Below are 18,141 nucleotides of genomic sequence, written 5' to 3'. Positions count from 1 at the left end.
ACTATAAGAAACAGAAGACATCAATAAAACTTATTGTAAAAAAATAATACTATTATATGGAGTGGTTCTCTGGAAGGGGTGCAAGGAAGGAATAGTGGGGGAAATTCTGGTGAAGTTGAAAATTATCAATAAAAATTTATTTTAAAAAAAATCAATTCTCCACATTCTGGCTGCCCCAGTCTTTCCAGTATTCTCATCTATTACTCTGCTCTGCATTAATCCATGGTTGTAATGTTGGCCTACTTGCTGTTCTTAATGCTTACAACAATAAGAGATTCTGAGGTGAGATTAAAGACTCAGCTCAAGTACTGCCACCTTCAGGTGTCCCCAGGGTCCTCAGGTGTCTCCAGGGTCCTCAGGTGTTTCTAATCTGAAAGTACCTTGACATATCAATTTATACATATGCTGTCTTGTTGATCACAATACAAGCCCCTTTTGGGAGAAGAGGCATATTAATATATTTTTGATGGAGCTGTACAGTAGTATAGGCATTATATAAATTTGAAACTATGTTTCAAAATTTACTAATATATTGTACATACCTTTTAACTCATCTACATCACTTCCAGGCCTATCTCCCAAAGTGATCAAAAAGAAAAAGAGGCCATATGTACAAAAATATGGCAAATGTTTTTAAAGTGGTAAAGAATCAGAAGTGGGTGTCCAATTGTTGAACAATTATGGTATAATATAACAGAATAATGATGAAGTGACGGATACAGATCAACAATGTAAAAACAAACATCTCTGAAAGACATAAGAACTTCAAAGCTCTTATGAACTTCAAAATGTTAGAACCACTTTGAAAGATACAATGATCAATTTCCAGAAAACTGATCGAAGAATACTATTTACCTCCTAACACAGAGGTGATGTACTCAGGATACAGAATAAGACCTTTTTTTTTGCTATGGCCAATGTGATAATTTGTTTTGCTTGTTTATGTGTATTTGTTACAAAGGTTTTGTTTTTCTATTTTTCTTTCCTCTGGGGGCAGGAAGAATGAGAAGGAAGCTGCAGTGGCAGAGAAAGTAACTAAAACTTTACAAATAGGATAAACTTTTTAAAAAGTTTAAAGTCCCTTGAGGGGAGCAAGGACTTTTTTTTTTTTTAATATCTTTCTACCTTTACTTCGTACTATTTCTTTTTATTTACAGGAAGCTAGGTAGTGCAATGGATAGAGTGCTATACCTGGAATCAGGAAGACCAGAATTCAAATCTGGTCCCAGATACTTAGAGCTGTGTAACTCTGGGTAAATCATGACTGCCTCAGCTTCCTCTTCTGTAAAGTAAGGATTATAGCACCTACTTTTTAGCACTGGATCAACTGAGGGAGAGGAGCAACCTCAAACAGTGACAACATATTTATTTTTTAATCAACGTATACTTTACATGTGCTTACTCACCCAATCAAGAAATATTTATTAAGCACCTACCACACATCAGGCACTATGTTCAGTGATAGGAATAAAAATTTTAAAATGACAGTCTGCCTTCAAAAAAATGGGTGCAAAGATGTTCAAAATTAATTTAGCTGGTTGGGAAATGAAGAGGAGTTCATGTTTCATCTTTACTCTCTATTCTACTTATGTTTCACATATTCACTTTTATAATTTCACTATTTTCTACATTTTCCTTCCTCTCAATATTGCCTCAACATTCATTTAAACTTTTAACACTTGTATCACTTGCCATTTTCTCTTTTCTGTTACTCTGCATTTTTACCTTCCATCATAAATAATGTGAGAAAGTTCATCAAGCATTAACTATAGCTCATATTAGTATCATCACAAATCACTCCGACAGCTTCCAGTAAGCAAACTCAAATTTCTGGAAAAGGGACTTCAGATTTTTAACAATAGAACCTGTAGTATTCCTATGACTCTCACATACCATCACACTGACCATACATAATAGATAGTTTAACATCTTCACCATACATAGCCTATATATTCTTTCCTCCTTTGAAGTGACTCCTATAATTCTCCTAGGCTCTAAATCCTTGTTGCCCCAATGAAAAAAAAAATTCTGGAACCAATTTATTTGCTTGGATAGATGAAAACAGTAAAACCCTTTTCTACTTAAAACAATAGGCTGGCATATGTAACAAGGCTTCACACATGTCCAAATCACCTATGATGGAGGGACCTGTTTCTGGAAGTAGTCATTCTGAATTCCCCTACCATGTAGGTGGGAGCATACTTTTCTATTGGCTATGCCTTTAAATCTACCAGACCTAGAGTATCTTGTCTCTTTCTGGATAGCATACAGTAGATCTAAGGAGGGAGGTGAAGATTGTGTATTTCCCCTCAAGCATGGGTAGCATGAATAGAACCAAGTTATGTGAAAGAATAGTTTTCCCTCTCCCTTTTAGGTCCTATGGCCTGTGGTTTTTTGATTTTGTCTTTTTCAGTTATAGGTGTAGGCAGTGTATTTTCTGTACTGTGACTCAGCCATGTCCACCTTGGAGGCAGGAATGCAGACAGGATATTGCAGTCAGTCCATCATGGAAGCCCTGAGAAGCTACCTGAGCCCAAGGTAGGTGAGTGTGTGTGTGTATGTGCGTGCGAGTGTGTAACCAAGCAGGGCCAAAAGTAAGTAAGACTTGGAACTTGGTGGGATTATATCATATGAGAACAATTACTCCCATAGAGACTGGGAGTGAGGGGAGGATTAATATGTGCATATGCCTTCAGTTAGGAAGAGAAATTTGTATATCTGCTCTTACTATATACTTTTGAAGTAAATATTCTTTTGTAAAAGCTAATCTATAAATTAATTAAATGGAACTCGTATGTAGGAGATCCCCTAACATTAGGGGAACACAATTGATGGGGCCTGGAGCTAGTAGCAGAGAGACTGCTACCAAAGAACCCCAGGGGAGAGATGAAATATAACTGGCACCATGTAAGAGGGCAGTTACTTGTAAACTAAAATTTATGCTAAATAGCTACAGTCATGGAAAAGACAGTAGTGTATGGTACAAAATGCAAAAAACAAGCAAATATATACATATATATGTACATATATATATATATGACTCAACTTTCACACTTTGGCCAAATAATATTCCTAATGCACTGATCAGTCAACAAGCATTTTATTAAGTGCTTCCCATGTGCCAGGCATTGTGCTAGAGGTACAAAGAAAGACAAAAACAGTCCCTGACTTCAAGGTGCTTATACCCTAAAGGGGAAGACAATAATACAAACAATTGTGTATATAAAAGCTTTAAACATGATAAATTAGAATGCTTGCTCTATTAAGAGGAAAGGCACTATCCTTAATAGAAGCTGGAAAAATCTCACCAACGGTGAAATGCTGGCTGAGATTTGAGGGAAGCCAGGAAGTGTAGTGAAGAGGGAATGGAGGAAAGTCAGTGAAAACGTCCAGAGTGGGGAGATGGAGTATTTTGTTTGAGAAATAGGCAAGGAAGTAGTGTCACAGGCTTATGAGTGTAAGGCACCTCATTTTCCTGATCAAAAACCTCAAACCTATAACAGTTCCTGGTCCATCCATTATATATCCAATGATCAAGGTCTTTCATTTTCCATCTATCCACTCTTTCTTACTTCGTAGCATTCCCCTTGATCTACTCCATTTATCCTCACCATTCCTAAAAATTTCCTCTGTATATTTCTACCTATCAGAAATCATTTTCTCTCTTCAAGGTCTACCTTAGGTACCACAAAACACTATGCTGCATTTCCCCATATTATCAGAGAGATGCCACACTTTTCTCTTCAAATCTTGTCCCAATGACTACATCTTGTGAATCTGTACCTTAATCTGTATTATATGTATAACTATGTAAGTCAAGCTGTAGGCTACTGTTGACAGATGGAATCCATGTGTCCTTCTATTCTAGAGCTAATATTGTAGCATGCTGAGTCTTTCATCTTAACAAATCAATGCTATGACTTACTGCCCTAGCAGCTCATTCAGATATAAATTTCCACATAGGCTATCAGTCATTTCTGATGCATAAAATACAATAGGTATTTCTGGCATGATATCTTTTACTGATCACCATTTTTGTACCTCTTAATCACCTTCTTGAATAAAGTATTCATGTCACGTAAGTGTGACACTTCACTGTAGTCTGCCACTCTTTAGTTCCTCATGTCTTATTCCTAAACCATGTTTTGCAACATACTTTTCACCACTGTTCCCTATTCTGCATTTGCTCTGAATTTTCTGGGCATTAAAGCATATATTGATTTAATACATGGGTCTTAATTGTATCCTTCTGAAATTTCTCTACATCCTCATTCCCTGTAATGGATATTGTATCAGCACATAAGCAACAATTATTTTCATGGTGGTCTTTGGTAACTGTTTGAAAGCTAACATAGCAATATGAAGTGACCAAGTATCCCATTCAATGAAAGATTCTTTTTATTTCTGTATGCAACAACTTGATCTCCTCTCCAAGAACCAAGATCATCCTTCCATTAATCAGAGGCATTATTATGTTCTCACAGCAAAAAAGTAAAGGTCAATATCAATCAGTTCCTCCAGCAGTATCTCTACATGAAGACTAAAAAACTCAAAGAGGCCTCAAAGAGGCCTCAAAAGCCATCTAGTCCAGAGCCCACATTTAATGATGAGGAAAAAGAGGATCAGAATGGTTTTAAATGACTTGCCTGAGATTACACAGATCAAAAAATTGTACAGGGATAATGAGGACTGAGGGTCATCATAAATTGTTTATTTGTTTCAGGGCTTGCAACAGTCAAATAATCAAATAATCACTGTGAGGTCAGTCCAAAGGTAATTAACATTTGCTACAATAAGCTGGGCTAGTTCTTAAGCAGCAGCTACAAGGTACAGCCAGTACCTCAGTTCAGCACACCGTAAGAATTATAGTTAGTCATAGCCTTAGGCTTTAGAAGAGCTAGAAGAGACCTTAAAAGGCTGTCTTGTCCAATCCCCTATTTTATAAGTAAACTTATCGATGTTACATGCTCTCAATCTATAAGCAAAGCTTTGTTCTATTACACAGAACAGAAGATTTAGCTGAATATGAAAATGTTTAAAAAATTCCTGGAGTGAATTGTTTCTCTTAACTATTAGTCATATTTTCATAAAAGAATCCTACTCAAAAACACCATATAGGACTATCAGCATTTATATTTGGAAAGACTCTTTAATAGTTTATCTAGTTAAAATGCTTCAAATTACATGGCAAGAAAAATAAATCTTCAAAATGGCAAAGTGACCTAATGTTGGAAGTGACAGAAAAGTATCACAGCTAAGACTATACTCCATCTATGTACTTTTGTTTAACTGATGGTTCAATAAACTGGGGTTTTTACATCATTTTCCCAAAAAACGACTCATCCTACTGCTCCAAAGTAGGGTCCCTGCTGTAAAATGATGCATCTCTAACTGATGGTAAAAAACCAAAATCTGCATTTGTCACAGTCAAGTCACATCAAGATAATACACAGTTGTCCACTAGTGACCAAACAGTCACCTATCAGGATTCCTCAGATATCAACGTCAAAATTCTCAGTCATATATATAAATGAAAGGCTGTAAAATGGGCAGCTTTGGTCATCTTAGTATCTTTTCTCTATAGGCTGCTGACTCAGTATTTTTCTTACAATTGTTCTTTGTTAAAAATCTCCATGTAAGAAAAGGCACAGCTTATACAAAAAACACATGTTCTTTTGAAATGGTGCTCTTGGCAACAACACAACACAACACCACACACACAACACCACACACACACACACACACACACACACACAAAATGCTTTCTCCTTCATGTGCTTAAATGTGATAAGAAATCCAAGTTACCACGATGTACATTTTCTATTATACTCTGATGGAAGACCCATACTTTTTCTTATTACCTGACTTATGAATTTTAAAAAATAGAAAACATTTCCTCATATAATTTTAGTATTAAAAATAATGTATAAAAACAAAACTGGCCTTAGAATGAACTGAAAAAACTTTTAATTCAAGATTCCTCAATTAAGACTTAACTTCAGACCAAATTCCTATTGGTGGAGGCAGATAGATCTAAAATAAAAATATACTAGAAGACAATGTTTGAATTACTTTTTCACGTGAATATTTCAACATATAAAGAAGAGAACAGTGAATATGAAACTGTAAACTTCTGGTCCTTTAACTTTAAAATAACTATTACATTTTAAATGCTAATAATAAAACTGCCTTTTGAACTTCGGTTCTCTTCTGCGCATGTTTTTAGTGTTTCATTGATGCTCTTCTTCTTTCTTTTATTTTGTTTTTGCTTTGTATTATAACCACTGCCTACAACTTCCCTCACTCTCCCAGTCCCACAGAGATGGTCTCCTAAAAGACAATCTTTTGTTCTTAAAAACTGAATTTGCTTCAGAAGTAGTACATTTGGTGAACTGCATCAAAGACAAACTTTTTAAGACATTGAACTTAGATTAAAAAATTTATCTTTCAAAAAGGCTAAGAAAAACATTCTTACTCTTTTTCTGCATCTCCTTCACTTTCTTCTGTATCATCGAAGCTCCAATTATTTTTAAATCCTCCATCCTTCTTGAACTGTGATCTAGTCAAAGCTGAAATGAAAATAAATTGAAATAAATCTGTCAAGGTACAGAACAAATCAATGTGAAATCAGTGTGTGGTTTCCAGGTCCTTTACTTATCTCCCCTTTTCCCACTTGTTATTTTCCTTATATTTCAGTAATCTCCCTTCCCACTCTCTTTTGTAGATGAGGTACAAAGGACAGGAAATTTTGGTAGAAAAAGAAGTTAAACTACTGACTAAAATATGAATTCTTTCTTTAGTGTTTCATTTATTTGCCTCATTCAAACTATAATCCCCTTTAAGAATTTTTTTCTAAAAAATAGTGTCTATTTTTTTCAATCACATGTAAAGACAATTAACATTCAGTTTTTAAAATAAAATTTTGAGTTCCAAATTTTCCCCCTCCCTCAAAGACTAAGCAATTTGATATAGGTTACCTATGTGCAATCACGTAAAACATATTTACATAAAAGTCATGTTGTGATAGAAGAAACAAAAGAAAAAAAACTACCAAAAAAAAGCAAAAATAGTATACTCCAATCTGTATCAAGACTTCACCAGTTCTTTCTCTGGATGTGGACAGTCTTTTCCATCATGAGTCTTTTGGAACAGTCTTGGATCACTGTATTGCTGAGAAGAGCTAAGTCAGCAATAGCTGATTATCATACAATGTTGCTGTTACTGTGTACAATATTGTTCTGGTTCTGTTCACTTCACTTTGCACTGGTTTGTGTAAGTCTCTTCTGAACTCAAACTTGCACATTCATATACCACAACTTGTTTAGCCATTGCCCTCAACTGATAGGCATATCCTCAATTTCCAATTCTTGGCCACCACAAAAAGAGCTGCTATAAATATTTTATGTACATGTGGGTCCTTTCCCCTTTTTTATGATCTCTTTAGAATACAGACCCTAGAAGTGGTACTGATGGATCAAAGGGTATATACAGCTTGGCTGCCCTTTGGGCATAGTTCCAAACTGCTTTCCAGAATGGTTTGGATCAGTTCACAACTCCACCAACAGTGCATTTACTGTCCCACCGTTCCCACATCTTCTGCAACATTTATCATTTTCCTTTTCTGTCATATTAGTCAATCTGATAGGTGTGAGGTGGGTACCTCAGAGTTATTTTAATTTTCATTCCTCTAATCAATAGTGATTTAGGGCATTTTTTCATGACTATAAATAGTTTTGATTTCATGTCCTTCGACCATTTATCAATTGTGGAATTTATTCTTATACGTTTAACTCAGTTTCAGTTTTCTATATATTTGAGAAATTAGGCCTTTATCTGAGACACTTGCTGTAAAGACTTTCCCAGTTTTCTGCTTCCTTCTATTCTTAATTGCATTGGTTTTGTCTGTGCAAAAACTAATATAATCAAAAGTATCCATCTTATATCTCATGATGCTCTCTATCTCTTGTTTGGTCATAAATTCTTCCCTTCTCCACAGATGTGACAGGTGAACTATTCCTTGCTCTCCTAATGTGCTTATGGTTATCACCCTTTATGTCTAAATCATGTACCTATATTGACCTTATCTTGGTATACAGTGTAAGATGTTGGTCTATACGTAGTTTCTGCCATATTGTTTTCCAACTTTCCTATCAGTTTTTGTCAAATAATTAGTTAAGAAAAAATTTCTCAAAGACTATTCCTTTAGAAGAGCTCTGGTTTATCACATAAATTAGACCAATGATTTAACTGATGAGATAGTCCTTCTATTAGCATAATGTTTTGTGAAAGTCTACTTTAGTATTAAATAGTTACTTTGCTGTCACTCCTCCACCCCCAAAAAATCACATAACAATCAACAATCTAATGATGCGCTTTTCTAAACTAAAGTAGCCTGGCTCTTCAAGAATAGAAAAACAATTTGACTTCCCAGACTCAAAGCCATTCCAATTTAGTAGGACTTGTGAGAATTTGTACGGTGCCGACATACCCTTCAAGAGTGCAGGGTCATTTCCAGACTACAACAAGGCAGCAGAATTGAACTTTTAACTACATAACTATGACCAAAATTGTACTTTCCACAAAACTGTCACTAGGCTCAATGAGACAAAATTTCTGCTGTAACTCATATTTCCTAATCTGTTAATATAAGACCTAAAAAAGTTAAAAACAAGTTTGGCTTGATAAGCTTGAATAAACATAATACTTTCTACTTACTTTTCCAATTTTACTGTATCTTCCAATTTTACCTTATTATTTTTATTTTTTTTTACTCTGTCAGAAGACAGAGTTCAAATACTGACTCAAAACCTTTCTATCTGGGTGACCCTGGGCAAATTACAAATCTCATTCAATCTTAAATTTCCTGATATGTAGAATGGAGATAACATTTATCTCAAAGCATAGTTGTAAGAATCAAATGAGAAAATGTAAAGTATGTTGCAAAACTTACAACCCTACATAAATACTAGTCATTCTAAGAAAATCGAGAAGACATATAAAAAAGATAGAATGAAGCAATTAAAACAAGGGTTGAACAATTTATAGGGCAACAACATTGTAAAGACAGGCAATTCTGAAAGACTTAAAACTTTAAAGAGGTATGACCAATCACTGCTGCAGAGGATTAATGATAAAAGAATGCTTCCCACCTCCTAAAAGGTGATGTATGCAATGTGCAAAAATAAGACATGCAATTTTGGATATGATCAACGTGAAAGTCTGTTTTGATTATGAATAAAAGATAGGCTTTATAACCAAAAATAACATACCCTGAAAAGCCAAGTATAATCCCCTCATAAGGGGAAAAAAAAGAGCCTTTAATTAGGATAAGTGGACATTCAAACATTTACTGATGAAAAGGCCAATGTTGAGTGGAGAATTTGAAATACAAACACAAGAGTCCAGAAAAACCTCAAAAGCTAAATTTATCTGAGCAGAAAGAATTGAATGTTGATGTTGTGTTGACACTTTAATGTGGGAGAAAGAACAAGTATCTTTTCAAAGGGTATTGATTAATTTAAAGAAGGTCAACGACACCTGAAGGTGCACTAGTGCTTTTCTGAGGGTTTGAAGAGAGGAAATGGAAGATAGGGTAAAAAGATGAGTATATTAGTATAGAAAGGGGGAGAAGATGGTGAAAAAGTGGGGCAGGTGGAAAGCAGAGAAAGCTCACTGGTCTGAAATAGGCAAAAGAGAGTTGAACATACATAAGCTAGCGTAGAAATATTTGAAACAAAAGCATGGCTGGATACTGGTGAGGGAACAGTTACAAGTAAAACCAATTTCCTAATCATGAAAGAGGAATTTATTGGGGGTAGGGTTGGGGATGGATACATTGTATCTTAGACAACTGGGAAATGACTGAACATTAGTTAAATGCATGAAATGGAATGTTACTGTGCTGTCACAAATGACAGAAGAGATGATTTTAGAGAAACCCATAAGCAGAATAATTTACACAAGGTCTACAGCTATTGTTAAGAAAAAACAACTGGGAAAGATTTAAGAACTCTCCCATAGGGACAGAGTCAAGATTCTGGAGAAAAACAAATGAATGAGTCACAAGAACTCCCTTCCAAACAACTTTAAATAACATCTCAAAACAAATTCTGGAGTGCTAGAACCCACAGAAAGACAGGGTAAAATAAGTTTCCAATACAACTAAGAAGGTTGGCAAGAAAAGTCTGTTGCACCCGGCTGAGAGTGGAGTACAGTCCTGCACAAGTAACACACTAGCAAGACAGCAGCAGGTCCTGGGGGCAACTGAATTTCTAGCAGTGGCTTCCAGAGCTCTAAGCCCACAGAAGATAAGGGGATAAGACTACTGGTCATAAGGAGATTACAGGGGAACCCTTTGCTGGCACTGGATGCAGGACTTGGTTGCTTTAACTATATGTGGACTAGAACTGCAGTCCTGGGGTGACATTCCCAGGGCAAGAAGGTATACTACCACACTAGAGTTTGTACTCACAGGAGAGTGGGGTCCTTGGCTATAGTTCAAGAGTGGAAAAGAGGGTGCTCACAGAGAAGAGCACAGGCTAGCAAAGTAGTAAATACACCTCTCCTTATACCACCTTGGAAGAACTGAAAACTTACAGATCGATCCCCAGAACTAGCTCTGAAAACAGCTACAGAAAAAACATGAAGCTTGGGACAGTGTCCCTTCCACACTGGGAGCAGAGTCAAACTTTAACATCAAGTTAAAAGTCAAAGAAATAGTTTGGAAAAAATGAAGAAGGAAAAGAAGAGAAAGAGAAGGAAGAGGAGAAGAACCTGACAATTTTAAATCACTATGGTGAAAGAGAAGATCGAAACACAAACTCAGATGAGGACAACAAAATCAAAATTGCTACATCCAAAGCCTCAAAGAGGCTTTCTGAACTCATCTCAGGCCCCAAAAGATTTCTCCTGGAAGAGCTCAAAAAGGATTTTAAAACTCAAATATAGAGAAGAAGAGGAAAAAATGGGAAACGAAATGAGAGAGAGGATTCTGGGAAAATGGCTAAATAGGAAAGAAAACGTTTAGCTCTCCAAATTTTCTCTATCAAAAAAAAAAAAAAAAAAGAATGTTGCCTCACAGCCCCAGAAATAAACACAAGGTAAGGTAGTTATCCTCCTGACCTCCAGGAGCAGAGGTTTGGCCTGAGTGAAGTGCAGGCCCCCAGGCTGACTCTATACAATCAACAAACAATAAACCCTGGGGGCAGCTGCGGTTGGTAGGCAGCCTCAGTCTCAGAAACATTCATCTCACAGTCAACATAGGGGTCTGCCTGCTGAGAAGGAAAAGATTGAAGGATCTTCCACTATCATGGGATGCCAAACACAACTGTTCTGACCCGTGGCTGTAGAGGCAAAGGAGCTTGCACACACCTAGTGAGTGCAATAATGAGGGGCGGGGACCATATTGACTGTGGACACTTACAGAGAGCAGAGTTCCTGGTTTTGGTTCTGGGACAAAGAGAGACCATGGGGAGAAAGATCATTTGCAGAAAAGTGTGGCTGGGGGCCCCAGTCATGGCTTAGGAGTGGAAATGAAAGCGCAGAGTTGGATCCCCAGACGAACCTCAGAAAATAACAGTGAGAAGGACCTGAGTCCTGGGGCATCATTCCCCAGATACTGGGGCTTGAACTAGATTATACTATTAGCTGCTAATGAAATAAATGAGTACACAAAAGGAGAAAGAACCTAACCATAGACAGTTACTAAGGGAATAGAGAAGGTCTAGGTTCATATTCAGAGGAAGATAATGGAGCTGAAAAAGCCATTCCATTATCATTGAGAAATGTCAACTAGGTCCAAAGCACAAAAAGAATTCTTGGAAGAACTTAAAAAGGACTTTAAAAACCAAATAAAAGAGAGAGAGGAAAAATTAGAGGGAAAAATGAGAGCAATCAAAATTATGAAAAGGAAGGCCAACCAACTGGAAATACAGAATAAAAAACTGCAGGAAGAAAATAATTCCTTGAAAACTAGAACTATGCAAAGGGAAGGTAATGACATTTTAAGACACCAAAAAGTGATAAAACAAAATCAAAAGAATGAAAAAAACAGAAAAAGTGAAACACCTTATCAGAAAAAAACTGATCTAGAGAACAGAAAAAGGTGAAATAATATAATAGATTACCTGAAAATTAAGATTAGAAAAAAAGATTACAATATCACAAGAAATTATCAAGGAAAACTGCCCTTAAGTTCTAGAACAAGAAGGCAAAATAGAAAAAGAAAAAAACCCATTACTCATCACCTGAAAGATATCCCAGGAGGGAAACTTACAGAAAGATCACAGCCAAATTTCAAAGGTCTCAGATTAAGGAGAAAATATTGGAAGCAACAAGAACAAAACAACTTAAATAGCATGGAGCTATAAGGATTACACAAGACCTAGCAGCTACTTTGTTGAAAGACCATTGGTCTTGGAATACTATATTCCCTAGAGCAAAAGAGTTGGTGTTATGGCCAAGGTAAATATACCCAGCAAAGTTAAATGTAATCCTGAATGGAAAAAAAAAAAGGTACACTTAATGAACAGAAAGACTTTCAGGCATTTGTGACAAAGTCCCAGGACTTATGGGAAAATTCAACATATAACATCCAGGAGAAATATAAGGTAAACATTAAGACCAATTATAAGGGATTCAAAGTCAAATTGTTTACTTCACATACGTGAAAATATTAGCAGTACTTTTATGATTGTCATCACCATTTGGATAGTCTGAAGGAAAGTCTTGGGCTGAGCTGAGTATGATGGGGTGATTCTAAATGCTTCAAGGAAAAAAACTGATATTCACTCAAATAGAGTATTTCTAAGCACTCCTAATGAAAAGACCAGAGCTAAAGAGAAAACATGATTTTCAAAGACAAGACTCAAGAGAAATATAAAAAGGTAAAGAGGAAGGAGAAAAGATAAGAGATTCAATAAGGTTAAACTTTTTAACATTTCTACATGAGAAGATGATACTTGAAAAAATGCTATTATAACAATTAGAAGGAATATTCATAGACATAGGGCATGGGTGTGAATTGAATATGATGAGATGATTCCTAAAAAAATAAAATTAAGGGGTGAGAAAGAGTAATGCACTGGGAGAAGGGAAAAGGGACAGGAAGAACAGGGTAAATTATCTCACATGAAAGAGTTTTAGAGTGGAGGAGAGCACTTAACCCTTACTCTCATGGGAGTTGGCTCAAAGAGGGAATAACATACATAATCAGTTGATTACAGAAATTTATCTTACCCTACAGGAAAGTAAAGAGGGGAAGGGGACAACAGAACTCAGGGAGCTAGAAAGGAAGCTGGACTGAGATAGTGGTAATCAGAAACAAAACATTTTTGAAGATGGGTAAGGTGAAAGGAAAGTAAAGGAAAGAAGGAGGAAGAAAAGGAAGGAAGGAAGAAATGGGATACCATGGAGGCAAGTACACAGTAATCATAAACGAAAATGTGTTTCACAGCAAGTGCCTCTGATAAAGGCCTCATTTCTCCAATATATAGAGAACTGAGTCAAATGTATAAGAATAAGAGCCAATTAATAAATGGTCAAAAGGTATGAAAAGGCAGTTTTCAGATGATGTAATCTAAGCTATTTATAGTCATATGAAAAAAATGTTCTACTACTGATTAGAGAAATACAAATTAAAACAACTCTGAAGTACCACCTCACACCTATCAGATTTGCCAATATGACAGAAAAGGAAAAGAACAAATGTTGGAGGGGATATGGAAATATTGAGACACTAATACTTTGTTGGGAAAGTTGTGAACGTATTCAACAATTCTGGAGAGCAATTTGGAACTATGTCCAAAGGGCTATAAACCATACATGTCCCTTCTGGCCCAGAAATACTAATAGTAAAAGTTCCTATCACAAAAAGATAAAAAACAAAAAGGAAAACGACCTACATGTATAAAAATATTTACAGCAGCTCTTTTTGTAGGGGCAAAGAATTGGAAATTCAGGGGATGGTGATTAATTGAGGAATGGGTGAACAACTTGTGGTGTACGAATGTAATGGACTATATGAAATGACAAGAAGGATGCTCTCAGAAAAAGGTGGAAAGATTTACATGAACTGATGCAAAGTGAGGTGAAAAGAATCAGACCATTACACGCAGTAACAGCAACACTGTGGGGTGATCAATTGTGAATGACTTAGCCATTCACAGCAATACAAAGATCTAAGACAATTCTGAAGGACTTATGAGGAAAAATGCTATATAGAAGCATACTTTTTAAAACATTTTTTTATTTTGTTTTTTTTAGGGGGAGTGTCTGTGTTTTCTTTTACGATATAACTAATGGAAATGTTTTGCATGACTGCACATGTATAACCTATATCAAAGCGTTTGCCTTCTAAGGGGGGAGGAAAGACAGTGGGAGGGAAAACTTTAGAACTTAAAAATTTAAAAAATAAATACTAAAAATTGCTTTTGCATGTAACTGGGGAAAAAATAAAATTTGACACATAAATATTTATTTTTAACAAGAAAGACTTAAGAACTCTGGCTAAAGCAGTAACCAATCACGGTCTCATGGTTACTGGGGGAGATGCATTTTGCTTGGCTCAATTAATTTTTAAAAAGTTTCCCCCCTTTCCTCTTGGTTAATGGGGTATGTGGGGCCGGAGTGTAGTAAAGAATGGCTTAGCAATAGTAATGTCAAAAAATGAATAAATGTTCATACCCTTTGACACAGATATTCAACTAATAGGCCTCAAATACACTAAAATATTTTTTATTTTATTTTTTAAAATTTATTTACTTTTTAAGCATTTTTTGATATAGCAAAAAAGTTTAAAATTAAATAGATGCCCATCAATTGGGGAATGGTTAAAAAAAACTGTGGCATATATGAATGTAATGGAACATTATTGCTGTGATGTAAGAATGATGAATGTAAGGAAGCAGAGAAAGATTCAGTGGAACTGATACAGGTAAGACAGCAAATCCATGAAAATTTATGACTTTACAAAAATATAGATGAAAATAACAACAATAAAGGTTGTTATATTTGTCCTTTGTTCTTGAAGAGGACCGTGATAATAAGATGATGACATGACTTGCAGATGACTGATCTGAGTGAGGGAGGGCTATGCAAGGTCACCAATCTCACTTTCTTCTCCTGAGCCATCTGGATCTAGAGGCCTGAAATTCATCAGGATGGCTGGAGATGGCCCAAGATGCAATGTGAGACCCTTGCCCTTTCAGGGTCTTATCACATTCTCACTTAGAGTGAGATACACCCATTCACAGGCTTCAAGTACTTACTCAAGAAATGGCCCCTTTAATGAAAAAAACAAACAAACTGGGAGGGGAAGACCCTCAGGGTTCCGGGGTAAACGAGAAACAATTACTATTTAGAAATTACAACCATAAAACAAAAGTGAACGTTGCAAATTTCAAGTCTTGTTAAATGATTTGATTTGCAAAATTACAAAGAACAAGCATAGCTACAAAGAAAAATTGAGAAGATTCCTCCCCCATTCTTTTCTTCAAAAATGTTACACAGGATAGTTTTGGGGAGGGGTAAGAGAAGGATATAGGAGAATTTTGGTGATGTAAAAAAAAAAAAAAGCTATCAATAAAATTTATTTTTAAAAGACAGTGATACTAAAAACAAAGGAACAAAAAAATTGAATCAGCTTTAAATGTACTGAAGATAAGTTCAGATGAAAGCATAGAGAAGCAGGATAGCTTTTAAAGTAACATGAAAAGTTTGTTTCATACTTTAAAAATACAAGCAAAAAATGTAAACAGTGAAATGGTATAATATGATATTTATAGTATAATAGAGGATTCACTTTTTGTCTTTCACTTTATGTATGGAAATGCACAAATTCAGAAGAAAAAATTAAAGAGCAAACAAATGAAAGAATTAACAGTGTCTTCTCTGTGAGCAATTGACTTTGTGTCTGTGAGGCTGAATTTTCTTCATATACTTCAATCAAAATAAGATAACAGACTGAATCAGAAGCAAATAATTTAACACTTTAAAAATATATAAAAACTGTCACTCCTCTTGCTAAATATTTGTTTTGGAAAATATTAATTTTCACAAGTGTTATTTATAGTAACATGTAATAGTTACTGCTGTTTCTAACCTGAAAACACTTTAAAATTTTATCAATTTTAACTTCAAATACAATAACAGTCCTCAGTAATTAAGAGTGAAAAGTGGTCGTAGGAATAAAAAAATTGAGAATTGCTAGTTTTAAGAACTCTGAAAATTCAAGTAAAATTAATTAAACCAATAATTTCGGCAATAGCAATATATAAACTTCCAAAAAATTATCAGCTTTTCTGTATTACTACCAAAAAAAATGAAACAAACTGAAAGAGAAATTACATTAAAAAAACTCTACAATGCATAAAATATTTGGGAATATACCTACCAAGCATATAAAGGAAAAATATATTCATATTTACATTCACACAAGTATAAAATACTCTGCAGAAATATGAATAACTGAAGAAAATTCTTAATGAGTAGTTTATGCCAATAATAAAGATGACACTATTACCCAAATTACTTATTTAGGGTCATACTAATTAAACTACCAAGGGATAACTTTATAGGACTGGAGAAAAATTATAATGAAATTCACCTAGAAGAAGAAAAGGTTAAGATTCAAAAGTGAAATAACGGGTGGAAAAAATGAGAAGGAAAGGCACCTATCAGTACCAGATTTCAAACTACTCTACAAAGTAGCAATCAAAACTCTTTGGTATTGGTTTTTAAAAAAGTTTATCAATGGAATAGATCATGCATACAATGTAGAAAAATAACACAGCGCTAAGTAAAACTCAGACTCCCAACTACTGAGATATTACTATTCAATAAAAACTTTGGAGAAAACTGGCAGAAATTAGGTTTAGAACAATATCTCATACACTATCCCAAAGTAAGTTCCAAATGTGAACTAGGTATGAAATCACAAGTGCAAACAAATTAAGACAGGAAGGAAAAGTATGCCTTTTGTACACATGAATGGATGAACACATGATCAAACAATTGATTATCACAGAAGATAAAATGTACAATTTTAATTACTGCTAGGTACTGATTAGTGAGAATAAGTGGTTGAATTATTCAAATTCAAACTCCATAACCATTAGGCTGGAATCAATTACCACATTTTACATAACTATAACTTATGAGAACTTAAATATATACATCTACTTCATAGGATTCGTTATTCATACCAATGAGGACTTAGTTATGCGTAAAATTAAAACATTTCTTATAAAAAAATTAAAGGGGGTAAGATTAAAAGGAAACAGTTAATTGTGGAAAAAACTTTCCAGCAATTTTCACTCATAAAGGTCTGATACTCAAAATCTATAAAGATCCAATTCAACCAGGATATGAACACAGAAGGCTCAAAAGAAGATTGGCAAACTATCAACAACCATAAGAAAAATATGCTCCAAATTACAAATAAGGAAATGCAAATTAAAATAACTTTGATGTCTTACCTCACAGTCATCAGATTAGCAGGAATCACAAAAAGAAAATGACAGTAAAGTGGCTAAAGGAAAAAAGGCACACCAATGCACTATTTGGTGGAACTATAAAATGGTTTGACCATTTGGAAAAGCAATCTGTAACTATAGCCATAAAGAAGGCCAAAGTTCCTGAGTACATGGAGAGGATTAAAGAAAAAGAAGACTGGTAAGGTAGAGGGGCTAGGTTAATAAAGGGCTTTGAATGTCAAACAGCATTTTGTATTTGATCTTGAAGGTAATAGGGAGCAATCTGGAATTCACTGAGTAAAGAAGTTGACAAGGTGGAACTTGTACATTAGGAAAGTCACTTTGGTGGCTGAATGGAAGATGTACTGAAGGGAAGAGAGTCTTGAGGCAGGCATATTCACGAGCATATTTCAACAAGCCAGTTGTAAGGTGATAAGGCCCTACCATAAGGGCAGTAGCAGTGTCAAGCAAGGGCTGACAGATAGTGAGAAGCGAAGGAAAACTCCTAGATTGAAAGACTGGATGGTATTGCTCTCCACAGAAACAGGTCAGCTGGGATGGGGGCAATGGCTTAGGGGATAATGAGTTCTGTTTTGGACATGTTAAGTTTAAGATATCTACAAGACTTCTAGTCTGAGATGACAGAAAAGCAGCTAGAGATGCAAGACTG

At 35.3% G+C, this 18,141-nt stretch overlaps 1 protein-coding gene across 8 annotated transcripts in view; it reads right to left on the bottom strand.

Annotated features, from left to right (window-relative positions):
* The window catches only part of SENP6 (SUMO specific peptidase 6), a 124,466-nt gene that overhangs the window by 92,936 nt on the left and 13,389 nt on the right, over nucleotides 1-18,141 (bottom strand). For 4 of the 8 annotated variants that reach the window (XM_072642636.1, XM_072642637.1, XM_072642639.1 and 1 more), the window contains exon 2: nucleotides 6,476-6,569. In XM_072642636.1, coding sequence (XP_072498737.1) covers nucleotides 6,476-6,569 — 94 coding nt within the window. Of the gene's footprint in view, nucleotides 1-6,475; nucleotides 6,572-11,121; nucleotides 11,299-18,141 lie in introns of those variants that run through there. The other 4 variants (XM_072642638.1, XM_072642634.1, XM_072642635.1 and 1 more) reach the window with 4 other exon arrangements.

The sequence above is a fragment of the Notamacropus eugenii genome, chromosome 2 (genome assembly GCF_028372415.1).
Source record: "Notamacropus eugenii isolate mMacEug1 chromosome 2, mMacEug1.pri_v2, whole genome shotgun sequence".
In the NCBI taxonomy this organism is placed as follows: Eukaryota; Metazoa; Chordata; class Mammalia; order Diprotodontia; family Macropodidae; genus Notamacropus; species Notamacropus eugenii.
This window is presented reverse-complemented; position numbering and strand designations above follow the sequence as displayed.